A 17,649-nucleotide genomic window follows, 5' to 3' on the forward strand; every position below is an offset into this window, starting at 1 on the left:
CATGTAAAAAGCAACCACTACACTCACTCAGTGGTTGTTGTTAGGAAGGGCATCCAGCTGTAGAAACACTGCCAGATCAGATTGGAGCCTGGTGCAGCTTCCTGGCTTCCCAGACCTCGGTTGAACCATCCAACCAATGCTAGCATGGAAAACGGACGTTAAACGATGATGAGAGGTAGTATAAATATGTATGCATATACATGTTTTGTGTATGTGTATATATATGTGTATGTATGTATGTATATGCATATATGTATATATACCTATATGAATACATGTATATATACATGCGTGTATATATGAGGAGGTACCCAAAAGTTACCAGAAACGTTTTCTGTAGAACAAACCCATTGTAGTTCAGGCTTTCACTGTTAGAAGCAACTTTATGTGACTCTCAGGCATCAGTCTGCTGACGGGTGTCATTAGGTGATGCCGTACTACTACATGGGGCATCTTTGTTTTGCAGTGCTTCTCCCCTGTTCATAGATTTTTGCAGTGGCTGAAACAAAGAAACGGCATGCTTCTGTAAAATTGTGTTTTCTACTGGGGAAAATGGATGTTGCCATGAGCAAAACACAAACTTACAAGTGGTTTTCACACTTTAGGAACGGTCACTTGTTGCTTGAAGACCAGCCTTGTTCAGGGTGACTGTTGACCTCCCAAACGAATGAAAATTCATGAACTGATCTTGGATGACTGTTGTTGAACAATTGATGAACTTGTTGATATGACTAGTGTGTCCTGGAGCTCCTGCCAATGAATTTTGAGCAAGGAGTTGCGAATGAAAAGAGTTGCAGCAAAATTTATGTCTTCCTTGCTTGCTCACAGAAGATCAAAAGCAGTCATGACTGAATGCATGTCATGAACTGAAAGTACAGTTGGAAGTTGATTCAGACCTTTTCTTTGAAGGTCATCACTGGTGACGAAAGTTGGGGCTACGGAATTTGCAGAAGTGTTGAAGAAAAAAATGATGGATGCATTAAAAGCATCGCTTTGCAAGAGTTCCAGCACTGCCTTGAATAGTAGAAAATGCATCTGGACCGATGCATTGTTTCAAATGGAGAATACTTAGAAGGTGGTAAAAGTGTGTAAACCTGTAAGAGTAAGTAAATAAAATATTGTAAAATTGCATTTTCTTTTGGGTACCCTGTCATATATATGTATGTATATAGATATGTGTGTATGTATGTATATATATCTATCTATCCGCTCAGTCGACTCTTGGTTACTCAATGGATCAGTGTCCTTCAGCCAGTTCTATCCTGGGTCGCTTCTTTCAGATTGGCTATGGCCATTCCTGTGTCACTCTTGATGGTGTCAAGCCAGCGGGTTCTTAGTCGGCCTCTTTCTCTCTTGCCACTGACCATTCTGAGCATGATGTCCTTCTCCAGGGATTTTCTCTGCATAATATGACCAAAATATGCCAATCTATGCTTGGTGATCCTAGCTTCTGGTGACAGTTTCGGCTTGATCTGGTTAAGAACTTCTCCATTGGTGAGCCTCGCTGCCAAAGAATCTGTAAAATTCTTGTCCAACACCAAAGTTCGAATGCATTAATTCTCTTCTGGTCAGCTTTCTTTAGTGTCCATGTCTCGCATCCGTATGTTGCTATTGGGAAGACAATTGCATTCACCAATCTGCATTTGGTAGTGAGTCTGATGTCTCTACTCTTCCAGACCTTGCTCATACTGACCATTGCCTCTCTGCCTAGTACTATCTGCCGTCTTATTTCTGGAGTGCAGTCACCATCTCGATTTATTTTGGAGCCAAGGAAGATGAAACCATCAACCACTTCGATCTCTTCATTATCGATCTTGATGTTGATGCTTGTTGTGGCTGCTGTTGACATGATCTTCGTTTTCTTGACATTGAGATACAGCCCAAATTTCTCACTCTCTTTCTTGACCAGCAGGACAAGATCCTCCAGATCCTTACCACTCTCCGCCAGCAGGGTTGTATCATCTGCATAGCGAAGATTATTGATATTTCTTCCTCCAATCCTAACTCCAATGCTGCTGTCCTCCAGGCCTGCATTCCTCATCACCTTTTCAGCGCACATGTTGAAGGCTGCTGGTGACAGGATGCAACCTTGCCGAGTGCCTTTTCCAATCTCAACCCAATCAGTGTCGCCATATGGTGTCCGTACTGTAGCCTCTTGGTTTTGATAGAGTGATCTAATAAGCTGGACAAGGTGTAAAGGTGTTCCCATTTCCTCCAGACATTTCCATAACTTGTCATGGTCAATGCTGTCAAAGGCTTTGGAGTAATCGATGAAACACATGTACAGCTTCTTTTGGTATTCTCTTGCCTCTTCCATAATCCACCGTAGGTTGGCGATGTGACCGTGGCTGCCTCTTCCCTTTATGAAACCAGCTTGCACCTCTGGCAATTCTCTCTCAATAGTTGTGTTCAGGCGATTCTGGATGACTTTAAGGAGGATTTGGCTGACATGAGGGATCAGGGTGATGGTACGGTAGTTTGCGCAGTCCTTGGTATCTCTTTTCTTTGGTATTGGGATGACAACTGACCTCTTCCATTCCTTTGGCCACTTACCGGTTCTCCATATTCGTTGGCAAAGCGATGTTAGTGTTTTTGTTGGCATTGGCTTGAGTAATTCTAGTGGAATGCCATCAGTACCTGGGGTTTTTCGGTTGGCCAGCTGTTTCATTGCCCATACTACCTCATCCTCCAGGATGTCTGGCTCCAGTTCCAGTGGCTTCTCTTCTGACTGCTCATCGAGGTTGTTCCCTGCTTACCACTGTTCAGTGTACTCTTTCCATCTTTTTCTGATCCCTTCTTGGTCATGCAGTTCTTCACCATTTCTCCCATGGATGGTTGCTTGTCTGGCCATGAATGCTGTATGGGTCTTCTTTACACGTTGGTACCGGTTCTCTCATGTTCCCTTTCCTGTATGTCCCCTCTGCCCTTGCACATTCCTCATTCCAGTATTTCTCTTTTGTCCTTCCTGGCGGCCTGTTGGAACATTGCATTCAGGCGTCGCACTTCATCCCTGCTTCTGGCCATCTCCTTCTTTCTTCTGCTATTGCAGTAGTCTCCTCCGAAATCCACTTTGCTGATCGTGTGGGTTTCTTGTACAGTTCATGTTTCTCTGCTGTTTCAATGACAATTTCCTTCACATTCTACCATATTTCTTTTGCTTCTTGATTCTCTTTGATGGCGAGCAGTTTGAAGCGGTTTCTGATCTCAGCGTCATATGATGGACCGATCTTGTTGGTATCAAATTTCTGGCAAGTGGGTGGTCGCTTGACACTGCAGAGTCACATCTTGATCTTGGCAACCAGATGTTCATGGTCAGATCCACAGTCTGCCCCAGGGAACGTCTTCACAGCTTGGACTGAACTCTTCCACCGTTGCTGACATAGGATGTAGTCGATTTGATTGCGGTATTGTCCACTTGGTGACATCCAGGTGTATAGCCGTCTTCTTAGTTGCCAAAACCAAGTATAGGTTGGCCGCATGTGTTCTTGACAAAATTGGACCAGTCGATCTCCTGCTTCATTCCGTTCTCCTAATCCAAATTTGCCAACGATGTCTGCTTCTGCCCTTTCTCCAATTTTGGCATTGAAGTCTCCCAGAATATACACAACATCTGCTCATGGTGTTTCCTCGATTGCACCCGGAATTTCTGCATAGAATTGTTCAATCTCATCTTCTTTGGCGTCGGCAGTTCGTGCATAGATTTGTAGCAATGTGATGTTGTTGGGTTTGGCTTTGATGCGAATGGTAATCACTCGATCACTGATGGTCTGGTAACTTTCAACATACTTGGATATTTTCTTGTATAGAACAAATCCCACTCCATGTTGTCTGGTCTTACTGTTGCCTAAAAAGTACATTGTATGATCACCAGAGTTGAAGAAACCATTGCCAGTCCAATGAACTTCGCTGACTCCCAGGATATCGATGTTTAACCGATTCATTTCCTTCTGGATGGTGTCCAACTTCCCAATGTTCATTCCCTTTATGTTCCATGTTCCAATTTTCGTGACTTTTGTGCAGCGCAGGGATCTCAGTTCGCTGGTGGCTACATCAGCAGGTAGGTGTCCAGAAGGATTTGCCCCATCCGCGTCATCAATACCGCCGCTATTATGATTAGCCTTGTGCTCTTCCCCAGTAGCCAATGTGGTACCTCGCAGCCCAGGGGTCCCACCGCTTGGTACCATCATATTAAAATTCTTACACTTTTGATCCATAGAGTATATTGGCCAAGATGCTGGGGTAGGTGGCCAGGTCTTTCCCCAGGCCAGAGGCATTTAGCCAGCATACTTACCATATGCCGTTGTCACCCCCAGCACCATGGTGAGGAGAACAGTTGGACTTTGAAGTATGTATAGTTAGACAATTTGACAGGAGTCAACATACCAGAGGGCTACATTGAACCCCAATGTTTGCTTTGGCATGGCATCTATGACTGGATGGCTGCTTGCAATTTATCGGATGCAGTTCTGCATCTTTAGCCAGCTAGAGGAAATGTCCACTTGGGGTTAAAAAATTGCAGTAGAGTCCATTCGAACGAACAACCATGTTGAAGTGACTACGAATATTACTTGTTAGTACAACTACTGTATTGATCTCTTAGAGAGATTTTGGAACTAGCAATTTTGTTTGTTGCAAAATCAGCGACTGTGTGTGTTTGCTTGAAATATATATGTTGGAAGCAGAGGTGAGCTACTACCATTTCTAGCAGATGAGGTGTCCAGTTCTGAAGAGTGGCAGAAATAGCCTGAAACCACTCACTGTAAACATTATTATTAAGATTAAAATATAAATTATCCCTCCCCAAAAGCCATCACTACCCTTTTTTTCAAATATATATATGTGGTGTCTATACACACACACACACACACATTTACAAACCTCTCCTTCTTCCTCAGCTTTTCCTATGTCTTTGACTTTTCCCTATTTCGATATTTACCTTTAACCACACCTCCACTCTTGTTTATCATTCCTTCCAGTTACAGCTACCCCATCTCTAACCTCCTGTTACTCTCTGCTTTTGCTTTTATGAACTCATTCACCCACCTTTCCCAATCCTTTGCCCATATTCTTTCTTTGACCTCACCATCTTGGTCTTCCTTTCACCTATTCCCACCTACCTTCCTATAATATAGGGTTGTTAGTTATACATCACCTCCATAGCAAGACAACTGCACTCAACCTTCTACCATGCATAAAGCCACTAAACCCCTCTCCAGTTAACTGGTAACCTCACTAGTTCTGGTTTTGTGAACAAAAAACCCACCCAGCATACTCTGTTAAGTGGCTGGCATTAGGAAGGGCACCAGGCTGTAGTAACCATGCCAAAGCTGACACTGCAGCATGGCAGTCCTTTGACCAGTTGGCTCCTGACAAACTGTCCAACGCATGCCAGCATGGCAGATGGATGTTAAAAGGTTTTGATGATGATCCTTTAGCAGTTATTTATGGTATTTAAATGAAATGTGAAGCGCATTTTCTTGTTACTTTTTCCCCTAACCTAAATTGTAATTTTACTGTGGTTTATTTTTTCAACAAAATTATAATTTTTTTTCCTGTGACTATTTCTATTCAGCTTATATTCATCTCTTTAAACTGCCTAACACACCTCCCTTTCTGTATTATTATTATTATTTTTGTTATGTTTTCAGATTATAACATTGCTTGTGTTTGATATTTCTCAAACATAGAGCGATTAGAGGCTGAAGGAGCCTACCCCAGGATTCTTGTGAGCTCAACTCCAATATGTTTATGGATTTGAGCACTAAACAAAGCAAAGTGAAAAGTTCACAATCAGCATATCGAAGACACAGAGGAGTACACAGAGAGGGACATACTATCACCAATATGAACCGTTACGATCTTGATTCAGACAGTATTTTGCCACCAGAATTGCGGTAAGTATTGTAAAATGTCAATTTAACATTTCCCATTGTTGGTTTATGAAAATTCTAATATAATAAAAATTAGTTTATAATGCATTTTCATAAATGTTTTATTATTTTTATATGTTCAAGAAAATGATTTCAAGTAATTGAAAGAGAACACAGACCCAACATTGGAATCTCTACCTAATTCTTAGTCTTCATATCTTGATACAAGAGAAGATACACTATTATCTTCCCTAGTTCCTTATGAGGGTCTCATTTAACAGAGGTTAATTAAATGGTCTCTATGTAGTGGACTTAGGGTTTATAAAAAAGTTGTAGATAAATGAAATGATTAAATGATAGTTAAACATCTTTGTTATGGATAGAAGAAATTGTCAGTGTGGTCTAACATAAACTGTTGATATTTCCAACACTGTTCTGACAACCTGTTAATTTGGTGTGTGAACTTTATTGAATAAAAGCGTTAAAGCATTTCATAAAGAAAAAAAAAATGAAATAAATATAATAAAACCACTGTATGCACATGAAAAAGTAGAGATCAAAATAACAATGTCATTTATAACATATTGAAGTGAATGCAAACATGGGACGGCAATTGTTGTGCTCTGTTTGGGTGTTTACAAGAAAAGTTATTATTGTTATATTTCGTTTTTGGATTTGGTTTGCAAGATTCTTTATATGAGTTTGTGTGTTGAAGCATATTCTGTTGTGTCTGGGGAGAGTCATTTTCTTTTTGTGCCTTATAATGTAGCACACTCATCAGTAAAATTTCCACTTATTTCTTATTTATATTTTCCTATTATCACTGTTATTTTTCTTGTTAATAGCTTTGAATTCTAATTTAAAGTTATTTTGAAGCAGTTACCTTCATGAATATGAATGAATTTTAATTTAGTCATCAGCTTTTTGGAACAGGCATTTGTTTTTATAATAGCTAAAAAGTTAGGGAGAAATAAAACTGCAACTTTTGAAGTTTTGAACAACCTTCCCTATAATAAAATCTAATGTGTGTCTCATCAGTAACCACTCTCTCTGTTTCCCAGCTGAGTTTCTGTAGCTTGTGACTTTTCATTCCATAATTGACCTTATCAAAAGCCTTTGCTGTCAAGATATGCCACATCCAAGTTTGAGTGAGTCATTAATTGTTTCAGCACCCAATCATAATGCTGCAAGAGCTGTGTAAGGCAGCTTCTTTCTGAGCAGAATCTGTGCTGGGTGTCAGGGAGTTAACCGTTATCTTTGAGGAATGTGATCAATTTCTTACTGACAATGCTTTCTACGACTTTGCTGACATGAGAGAGACAAATCTACAATCTTTAGCATCTGCTCTGCTATCTCTCCTATGGATAGGACATATCTTGAGCAATGTTTGTTTGTGATAGAATCCTTTGCTATCATTTAGATGGTTTGAAATTTTTGCTGGTCATCTCAGTAGAATCCTATTATCTCTGGGAATTATATTTTTCTGTTGGTTTGGCATTCTCTTTGGAGCAAACTTACTGCATATGTCATGCATGGTTGTCATAAAGTATTGTAGATTTATTTCAATATCTTGTGTAGAGAGACTGCTAGATCAGTTTTGTTCCATGACATCTTTTTCAATACCCTTCCAATCAGCCTTATGAAAGTTCAGGTTGGAGAGAATTTGGGTGCTTCTAGTGGCATGCATGTCTGCAGTTTTCTGCAGACTGCACATTGTTAGATCTATTATGTTATGGTCTGAGAGAATTGTCAATGTTACTTTAACATTATGGATGACTGCTGCATTATCTGTGAAGCAGAAGTCCTGGGCATTTTTTTTTCTTGTGAAATATTATTTGTTTCATAAAAAGCATGTTTGTGAGGTTGAGCAGAGACTCCACTTGCCTCTGTTCAAGCAGTGACATACCTGAGAGAAGGCAGTCCTCAGGCCATTTGATAGTAGGGAGGTTGAAGTCTCCTAAAAGAAGTGTATGAAGGCTGTCATCAATGTTGGCTAACACTTTTTCCATCTTTTTGAGGCTCCCTTTGAATGAGTTCTCAAGATTTGGAGCATCTGGTGGGTGATATGTAGTACATATTACCATTTTCATCTGTTAATGTGTGCCACCAGTGTGTCACAGACTGTGTTTGAGTGTGACAGCAGGACTACAGGTGTGACACCTGGAGTTCCACCGTGAGTCCTTTCTCTCCTGTTAGTTTGCAACACAACATACTTTGATATGTATTTGGCAACATCTAACATCTAACATCGAACATGTCAGCATTCAGATGTGTTTCTGTCAGTGCCATGCATATTGTTTGATTATAGGTCACTAAGTCTCTCAGGTGTTGAGTTTTGCATTGGTGGGATGTTACAAGGCCCCTGATATTCCCAGTTTGAACCAGCAGAGCTAGACTTAGGGGACGGTAAAGGTTTGATGGTTTGACAATCATCTTATTCTCTCATCTAGGGTGCCAGATGCTGTGGTATCTTCTCCCGCTGCAACTTGGTGTATTCAACTACTAGCCCAGGCTCTGCTGCTCATCAGGCTGAGGAAAGCAAACTGTCAAAGTATCAGTTGCCCTCTGACAGGTTTATGGTCGAGCTCGTGGAAGTGGAGACCTCTGGTGTTCTTGGTCCCCAAACCATATCCTACTCACTGCTATCTGGGTGGAGATGGTTATCTGCAAGTGTGAGGCCTGTGAGTCAGAGTGGTTGTTCCAGCACATCTCCCTCACTATCCTCCAGGTCAACAGCTTTTCCATTTTGTTTGCTGGGACCATGAGGCAGTCTGGATTACAGAGAATCAAGAGAATGTAAGAATGTCATAGATTACTACTCGTCTAGTAGATATATGTTGTGAGACAGTCGAAGCAATAGGACTGGACTGCGATTACCCAGGCAACACACACACACACCACACACAGAAGTTGCACTGATTCCATGAACGATACTGTAATCAACCTCCAATATGGCCATACTAATCTCCATCCTCTCACCAACCAAAAACATAGAATAGCTTACACTCCTACTTCATGGCTGAGTGATTAGCAGTATACAACTGTATGCAGCTGTATGACGTGAAGCTATCTGCACATCTTTACCATTTTTGTTACTACATCTGAAGGCATTGCAACTTTGTTTTCCTAAAGGAACACTTATTAAAGTTGTGTAGACAAAAGCTGGTTCCTGGTGAAGCATCTTTTAGTTATTTTACTTAACTTCTGGTTTGGGTCTTTTTTTCTTTTTTTACGCCTTCACTATTTCAGCTTTGACTTACAAAACACATCTGCTGCCAGAAGCACATTCCCCTCTAAACTCTTTTTATGTGTGACAATATTATTTTCTTTACAGGACTAAACTGTATCGGTTATTTGGACAAATTGAAAGGGAGTTTGAGAAAGTTTATTCTGAAAATGTATCTTGTAAGTATTTTATTTTTCTCACATGTGTTTAGATCATTTCTTTATTTTAATATACAAAATGTGAATAAAATAATTTATTACAATCTCAACATAATTCATCATTAGAATACTTTTTATTGAGAAAATTGTTATTGTGATGTATATATATATAATCCCAAGTTATTGTTTCACTGTGTTTTACTCATTTGTGATAGGAGAGACAAAAAATATCTTTTATTTTTTTATATGGATTTTGTGTTACTCATGGCAAGATTCTTAGAATTTATAGTCAGTATAAAGGCAAGAACTACTAGGAGGAAGCTGAGATACTTTGATATTTGTTAAAATATCAAATGAGTTTAGAATTGGGTTGGAATATAATTTTTTAATAAATATTGTGAAACATAACTTGTATAACTTTGAACAGCAGATATATAACTATTTCTTGACACCATAAGAGGAATGTTTTTGCTGCAAATATAATGGTGGGAATTTGAATATCATTGTCTGCTTCTCCATTGGAAATTTTAATGAGAATTTGATGGAAATTTTAATTAGAATAAACTTCAATTTGAAAAAAAGATTAAAAATAAATAAGCCTGAAACACTAATCATAGAAAAAAAAAGATGAATGAAAAACCCTTTGTGGAAACAGAAGATAATATTTTCTTTTCTTTATTCATGTTTTCATAAAAATATAGAATTATTTAAAATTATGGTTAGGAGAATATACAAACTCAGAGTGGAATTATTTAACTTTGGAAGCCTTGTTCAGTGCGGTCATGTTAACCCTGTTTCTCAAGCATTACTCATATCAAGAAAGTACCTCTAAACATGAAATATCTAGCTTTTAGAGTCCTCATTGTTGCTCCAAATGCTGGGCTTCCCTTTCATCAAGGATCTTTTCTGGCAAAATCACATCCTTAGCATAGCTAAGACCACACTCCAAAGACTATCCCTTCTCTCTTGAACCAGAAGATATTTTAGTCCCTTATAGCTGCTAATGTCTGGGATGCTACTTTCTATGCATACATTCAAGGCAACATCCAGAGAAGGGTCACTTGGCTGATTGGCACCCCATCACAATGGACCTACTCCTGTTTCCAGTCTATAAGCATGCTATTTCCTCTGTCTCTATTTTCTGTTGTTTTTATAATGGGCTCTAACTCCTCAGATTTGACTTATCTTGTGTCTCCACTACTCAGGTACCCCCACTTGTCTTCCTCTGCTTCTTGCCATCCTTTCCTCACCCTAAACACTGTATCCAATCCTTCATCCTCAGAACATCATCCCACTGGAAACTTCTCTTCCCTGCTCATATCTTTTGTTCATTTATTGACCTGTAAATAGTTCAAACAGAACATCAACTACTTCAGTCTTACCAAACATAAACCCTGCCCCTTCTTCCAAGCTCAGTGAATTAAGAAAAAATACATTGTAAAGCACTTACATAGTGAAGCAGAATGTAGACAACAAGATGAGAAGAGATTATTAATTTGCATTATAGATTATGCAAATTTAAGAGCCAAAAGCTGATGTGGAATTCTTGTTTTAAAGCATTACAGAGGATTTTCTTTTTCTTCTTCAAAAGCATGCTCACTCTACCCTCAAAAACTTACAAGCAGAAAAAGATAAAATATTTTCTATGTCAAACCTTAACTTGATAATCTTTGTCTTACATTATTAAAGCTTGACAATAGTTTTATATTTATTTTTATAAAAGCTCAACATTTTCACACTCTATAGAAAGCTTCCCATCATTTGGCATTCAACTTTTCACTTGTTGATGTAAGACTTGCATTATGTATTCTGGATATGTTTCATAGTTTTCAAAGCTTACCCAATGTTTTCATATTCAATGGATTACAAATTGATTCTACTTTTGCTCAAAACTTACTTTTCAATGGAATTCTAGTAACATTATCTTTTATAAAAGCACTATAAATAGTTTCTCCTCATATTCTCACTCATTTTTGCCACCGACCCTCATTCTCTGTCATTGCTCCATCTACAGGGTCATATTTGCCTTTTGTCATCACCCTATCCTTTGCTCATACTGCTACATATCTCAGATTAATGACTGTCATCACTCATTCTATTACTCATTCCCATCACTCATTTCTCTGATACTCATCATTCAGCCCCATCTTAATACTCATCTCCCAATCATTCATACTCCAAATCATTTATCCCCACTTCATCCAACCCTCATTGCTCATCCCCCATCACTCAATCCTCATCATTCATTCTCCTACCACTTACTCTTGTGACCCACTCCTACAACCCCCCCCCATCATTCACACTCCATCTCTCCTGTCAAGGACTTCTCTCTAGTGTGAATGATGTATTTATTTATACATGTGGATGGAATAAAAATGTCAACACATTCCTCCTGTGCCATTGGTGCATGGAAAGAGGAGGAGTTGGACCATTTCACAGTTTGTTGTTGTTCCTCAGAGAAACTGTTCCTGGTTTACTTCCCCACCCAATACCCTAACATCAACAACTATATAAGGCAATCATAAATTAGGCTGGCATCATGGGGGATGATTGCCTAATTTGCATATTTATACACTTTGGAAATTTTGATGCATTATATTACAATCTGCCGTTAGTCATGGTTGGTACATTTTATTTATCTAATCCAAATGCAGTTATGCAGTAAGTGCTTCTGACTTTGAAGTCCATTTGTTTGTGCGTGTGTGTGTCTAGGTGTTGGTATGGATGTGGCTAAAATGTTTGCTTTGAACCCATGTGGTTTTGAGTTCAATCCAATTGCCTGGCATCTAGGACAAGTATCTTTTGCTATAGCTCTGACCTGAGTGGATTTGGTAGATGGAAACTAAAAGAAGCTTGACAAATATCATCAACATCATCAACATCATCATTTAGCATCTTTATTTTCCATGCTGGCATGGGTTTGAAGGTTTGGCTGGTACTGGTAAGTCCGCTGCACCAAGCTCTAGTCTGTTTTGGTTTGTACTGGGTGTTTTTAATGTGCCACCAGCATGGGTGCCTTTTACGTGTCACTGGCATGGGTGCCTTTTATGTGCCACTGGCACTAGCTACAACTACAATACCACTAAGCTTCTTCACATATTTTCTTAGGTGCAGAAATCACCAAACAGTCTGAGTCAGTTTTATCATCTCTGTGTGACTCAGCATCCAAAGATCATGCTTCACCACCTCATCCCACATCTTTCCACAGGTTCCCTCCACAATTAGAGATTGGAACTTCTTCATGCAGCTCTCCTCATCCATATGCATCACATGACCATACCATTTCAGTCTTCTCTCTTGTACACATCCAATGGCTCTTACACCCAATTTTTCTCTTAAGGCAATCACACTGTTGCACATCCAACGAAGCATATAAGCTCATATCTCTTTGTCTTAACATCACATACTGATTAAAAGCAATGTCACCATTCTTACAAACACTGGCATTTGTTTGCAGTCCTCTGTGAAAACATGTCCTGCTAGTGTACTGTTCATGTTTAAAAGACTAAGGGAAATATTACCTTGTTTGGAAGCAGGAAACAATTGAGGGTTGGGAACAGGAAGAACCTCGACATAGAAAACCTGCCGCAACAAATTTGGTCTGGGTCTTGCAAGTGTGGGAAAGTGGATGTTAATATTATATATATATCATCATCAACATCATCGTTTAACGTCTGTCTTCTATGCTAGCATGGGTGGGACAGTATCACAAGAGCCAGTCAAGCTGAAGCCTGCACCAGACTTCTGTGATTGTTTTGGCAGGATTTTTGCAGCTGAATGCCATTCTAACATCAACCATTCAACAGAGTGGACTTTGTGCATTTTACATGGTTCAAACACATGGAAGATGAATAGTGCTTTTTATGGGGGTCAAGCACAGGCAAGGTCAGTTTTAGCAAAGTTTTTACAGTTGGATGCCCTTCTGAACACCAACCACTTTACAGTGTGGATTGGGTGCTTTTAATATATATATTAAAACACATGTCTTGCTATAGAGGAGGTACATGAATAATATCATCATCATCATCATCATAAATGATGATGATGATGATATTAATCATGTACCTCCTTTGCAGCAAGACATGTTTTTACCTCTCTGTCTCTCCATCATACTCAAACCTTTCATCATCTGATACAAGATCACCTTCTCTAGTGTCTCCTCTTCTCTCACAGGATCTTTGTCTTGCATCCAGTCCACACTGTGAAGTGGTTGGTATTTGGAAAGGAATCCAGCTGTAAAATCATGCCAAAACTGACCTCATGTGTGCTTGTGCCATGTAAAAGCATTCTGTCCAGTCTGTTGGGTAGTTGGTATTAGGAAGGGAATCCAGCTGTAAAAACCATGACAAAACAGACACAGAAGTCTCATGCAGGCTCCTGCCTGGCCAGCTCCCATCAAACCATCTAGCCCATGCCAGTGTAGAAGGTGGATGTTAAACAACGACGACGATGATGATGATGATATATTGTGATTTTGCTTAGGCATACTGATACTTAATCTGTTGTTAGAACTCAATATACATATTACCATCATCATCATCTAGCACCTGTGTCGGTGGCACATAAAAACACCATCCGAAGACCCGGCAAGACTAGTCAGGCCATAACCCATGGCCCCTACCTGGGACGTAGTCAGTCCACCTGTGCATACCTTCCTTCTTGTGACACTTGTGAAGACCTGTTGAGGCAAGTGAAAATCAAATCAAAACAAATCAAAATAGATGAACATCAATGGAATCTGTATCTTTGTGGTACCAGTGCCGGTGGCACACACTTTGTGGTACCAGTGCCGGTGGCACACATGAGAACCATCCGAACGTGGCCGTAGCCAGTTCCGCATCGACCGGCCTCCGTGCTGTGGGCACGTAACAAACACCATCCGATCATGGCCGTTCGCCAGCCTCATCTGGCACCTGTGTCGGTGGCACATAAAAACACCTTCCGAAGACCCGGCAAGACTAGTCAGTCCACCTGTGCATACCTTCCTTCCTTCTTGTGACACTTGTGAAGACCGGTTGAGGCAAGTGAAAATAAAATCAAATCAAATCAAATCAAATCAAAATAGACAAAATAGATGAACATCAATGGAATTTGTATCTTGTGGTACCAGTGCCTGTGGCACACAAGAAATCCATCAGTGCCGTAGTCAGTGCGGTGGGCACATGACAAACACCATCCGATCGTGGCCGTTCGCCAGCCTCATCTAGCACCTGTGTCGGTGGCACATAAAAACACCATCCGAAGACCCGGCAAGACTAGTCAGGCCATAACCCATGGCCCCTACCTGGGACGTAGTCAGTCCACCTGTGCATACCTTCCTTCTTGTGACACTTGTGAAGACCTGTTGAGGCAAGTGAAAATCAAATCAAATCAAAACAAATCAAAATAGATGAACATCAATGGAATTTGTATCTTTGTGGTACCAGTGCCGGTGGCACGTGGCACATAAGAAAACCATCCGAACGTGGCCGTAGCCAGTACCGCATCGACTGGCCTCCGTGCTGTGGGCACGTAACAAGCACCATCCGATCGTGGCCGTTTGCCAGCCTCATCTGGCACCTGTGTCGGTGGCACATAAAAACACCAAAACACCATCCGAGCGTGGCCGTCTGCCAGCCTCGTCTGGCACCTGTGTCGGTGGCACATAAAAAACACCATCCGAGCGTGGCCGTCTGCCAGCCTCGTCTGGCACCTGTGTCGGTGGCACATAAAAAACACCATCCGAGCGTGGCCGTCTGCCAGCCTCGTCTGGCACCTGTGTCGGTGGCACATAAAAAACACCATCCGAGCGTGGCCGTTTGTCAGCCTCGTCTGGCACCTGTGTCGGTGGCACATAAAATCACCCACTACACTCTCGGAGTGGTTGGCGTTAGGAAGGGCATCCAGCTGTAGAAACACTGCCAGATCTGACTGGACTGGTGCAGCTTTCGGGCTCCCCAGACCCCAGTTGAACCGTCCAACCCATGCTAGCATGGAAAGCGGACGTTAAATGATGATGATGATGATGATGATCATCATCATCATCATTTAACGTCTGTTGTCCATGCTGGCATGGGTTGGATGGTTTGACCAGAGCTGGTAAGCTGAGGGGCTGCATCAGACTCCAGTCTGATTTGGCATGGTTTCTATGGCTGGATGCCCTTCCTAACACCAACCACTCTGAGAGTTTAATGGGTACTTTTATGTGTCACCGGCACAGGTGCCAGTTACGTGACGCCAGTATCTGCCACAAGTGTGATTCCACTTGGCTTGATGCGTCTTCTTCTCAAGCATGGCATACAGCCAAAGTTTTCATTTTGCAGAGTTGGGAAAACCATAATAAAAGACTTCGATGTTATGTGTTCTCAATGAAATGAGTTTCCAGTTTTTCATATACTTTGTTCCGTAATGTTTCTCATCAGTATTCAAAAACCTTTGTATGGATTGTTTTTCTATTTTCCAAGTACAAGAGAAAGTTGAAGCTTTAAATGAACGCCTGGAGACATATACAAACTGTAGTATTGATAAACCAGCTCCAGATATTACAGATTCATCAGAAATATCTGCCAAACCCAAAAGATGTATGTATTTTATATGAATTTTATTTCTTTTTTGATGTATATTCTGATTGTACTTAAAACTAATTTCCTCTGAGCCACAACAATATTAATGGAATTATGTTAAATGAAAAATTCCTCAGGCCATATTTTTCTAAATCCCACATTACAATAGACATATCAAGTATTTGTGATTGTGAGTTAGAAATAGGTTAGTGATTGGAGGATAAGATTTTTAATGTCTGATTTTCGGTCAGATGTGTGACTTACTAATCACCTTTAAGAGTGATTTGCTTTTTATTTAGGAAAAAATTTTGAAAATGTTATAAAAGTGATAAAAGTGAGAAGAAAATGAAAGAAACTGAATTTTATCAATGTTTAATGTAACATCTGCAGAGATTAAAAACCATTTTATGTTTGACAACTGCCATAAAAAAAAAGAGAGAAATTAAAAATTGAAAAAGAAGTCATACAAATTAGCATTGCAGGTCATAAATTATTGAATTAACCCTTTCGTTACCGTATTTATTTTGAGATAATCTGTGTTTTTTTTTTTTCAATTACTTTTAATATAACAAAGAATTTAGTAAAATAACTTAGTTATCATTAAGCTTGTGTTAGGAACATAAATTGTGAGTAAGGTTTGGTGGAAGATTTTAATTCAAAATATCATAATGCATTATAATTATTATTATTATTAATCTAGATTCCTTATTACACAAAAGATTATCCAATTGTTCTTTCAGTTTGTTGGTATTTTCTCTATGTATTGTACCCCTTCTATTTTTTGAGAGGGTGTTGAAGTCCTGTCTTTTGAAGCCCAATCTATTGTAGTATTTAGTTCTAAATTAGACTGAAACTGTTGGCTCTGTGGGGATCTTCTTGGTTCCAGGATTTATATAATTTTCAATGCCAACCCACTAAATCTTCCAGATATAACTTACACCATAAACCTGATGCCTTTGCTCCAAGGAGTAGAGTCTTTAAGCTACATCATCACCATAATCTTCATCATCACCATCTGATTTTCTATGCTGGCATGGGTTGGATTGGTTCTGTAATGTCTTACCATTCACTCTGGTTCTTTGTCATCTCACATACAAAGCAATAACATTTTTAAAAAATCCAAATTTGATGCTTGAGATTAAAGCATCTACTTTGGTTGGTTGAAAGTCAGATGGTTAGTTTAGTGTAATGGTATCACATCTGTCTTGGTTGTAAATGTGTGGTTTGTGTTCCACAGGTAACTGTCTGCTCTTTTTCCCTTTTTAAAGCCACTGTGCTATAAGCTATTGTTTAGTACTGAATTCCCTTTCAGATATACCATTAGTACAGTCTTATTTCTTGAGTAATTTGGAAACTTTTCTTATTCAGCTGCAAGTCAAATTTCACAGAAGATCAAGTCAACCTATAAAGTATCAACTAGTAAAATAGTCTCCAGTTTTCGGACAGCTCCTACTGCATACAATTTAGTGAGGGAGTATTCTGGGCATCGTGATGGAGTATGGGAAGTCAGTGTGTCAAAAGCTGGGCATCCAGTTTTAGGTACAGCATCTGCAGGTAAGTTAATTGCTTAATTGCCAGTTGCATATAAGTGACTGTTTATTATATTTACAGTCAATCAACATACATCTCTTCAAAGAAATCACTTCTATGCCATAGCATGTGGTAAATTCGTTTATTATTTTGGCTGTTGTTGGCTACCACTAGTTTCCTGGGACTAAAGTTTCATATTATTCTGGTTACATGTAAAAAGATAACATCTACCTCATATATATTTCATTAATAATTCACTTCAAATTAATACAATTTGAATTTTTCCAATTATTAGCAATATAACTTCATCCCAGGTCTACCTG

At 39.6% G+C, this 17,649-nt stretch overlaps 2 protein-coding genes across 4 annotated transcripts in view; one reads left to right on the forward strand and one right to left on the reverse strand.

The window, feature by feature from the left end:
• LOC115212801 (WD repeat-containing protein 37) overlaps nucleotides 1–17,649 on the forward strand; it is a 203,003-nt gene that overhangs the window by 14,945 nt on the left and 170,409 nt on the right. For 2 of the 3 annotated variants that reach the window (XM_036503539.1, XM_036503540.1), the window contains exons 2-6: nucleotides 1,109–1,121; nucleotides 5,646–5,894; nucleotides 9,205–9,275; nucleotides 15,698–15,814; nucleotides 17,165–17,350. In XM_036503539.1, the coding sequence (XP_036359432.1) occupies nucleotides 5,743–5,894; nucleotides 9,205–9,275; nucleotides 15,698–15,814; nucleotides 17,165–17,350 (526 nt within the window). In that variant the 5' untranslated portion in view covers nucleotides 1,109–1,121; nucleotides 5,646–5,742. The remainder of the gene's footprint in view (nucleotides 1–1,108; nucleotides 1,122–5,645; nucleotides 5,895–9,204; nucleotides 9,276–15,697; nucleotides 15,815–17,164; nucleotides 17,351–17,649) is intronic. The other variant, XM_029781509.2, reaches the window with a different exon arrangement.
• Nucleotides 3,615–4,214, reverse strand: LOC115212835 (craniofacial development protein 2-like). The gene has a single exon (XM_029781604.1). It carries the CDS (start codon nucleotides 4,212–4,214, stop codon nucleotides 3,615–3,617), a length of 600 nt encoding a protein of 199 aa, XP_029637464.1.

The sequence above is a fragment of the Octopus sinensis genome, linkage group LG6, assembly GCF_006345805.1.
Source record: "Octopus sinensis linkage group LG6, ASM634580v1, whole genome shotgun sequence".
Lineage (NCBI taxonomy): Eukaryota > Metazoa > Mollusca > Cephalopoda > Octopoda > Octopodidae > Octopus > Octopus sinensis.

Excerpts from the sequence above, each read along its gene's own strand:
- LOC115212835 (XM_029781604.1), bottom strand. The coding sequence starts at position 4,214 with ATGGATCAAAAGTGTAAGAATTTTAATATGATGGTACCAAGCGGTGGG.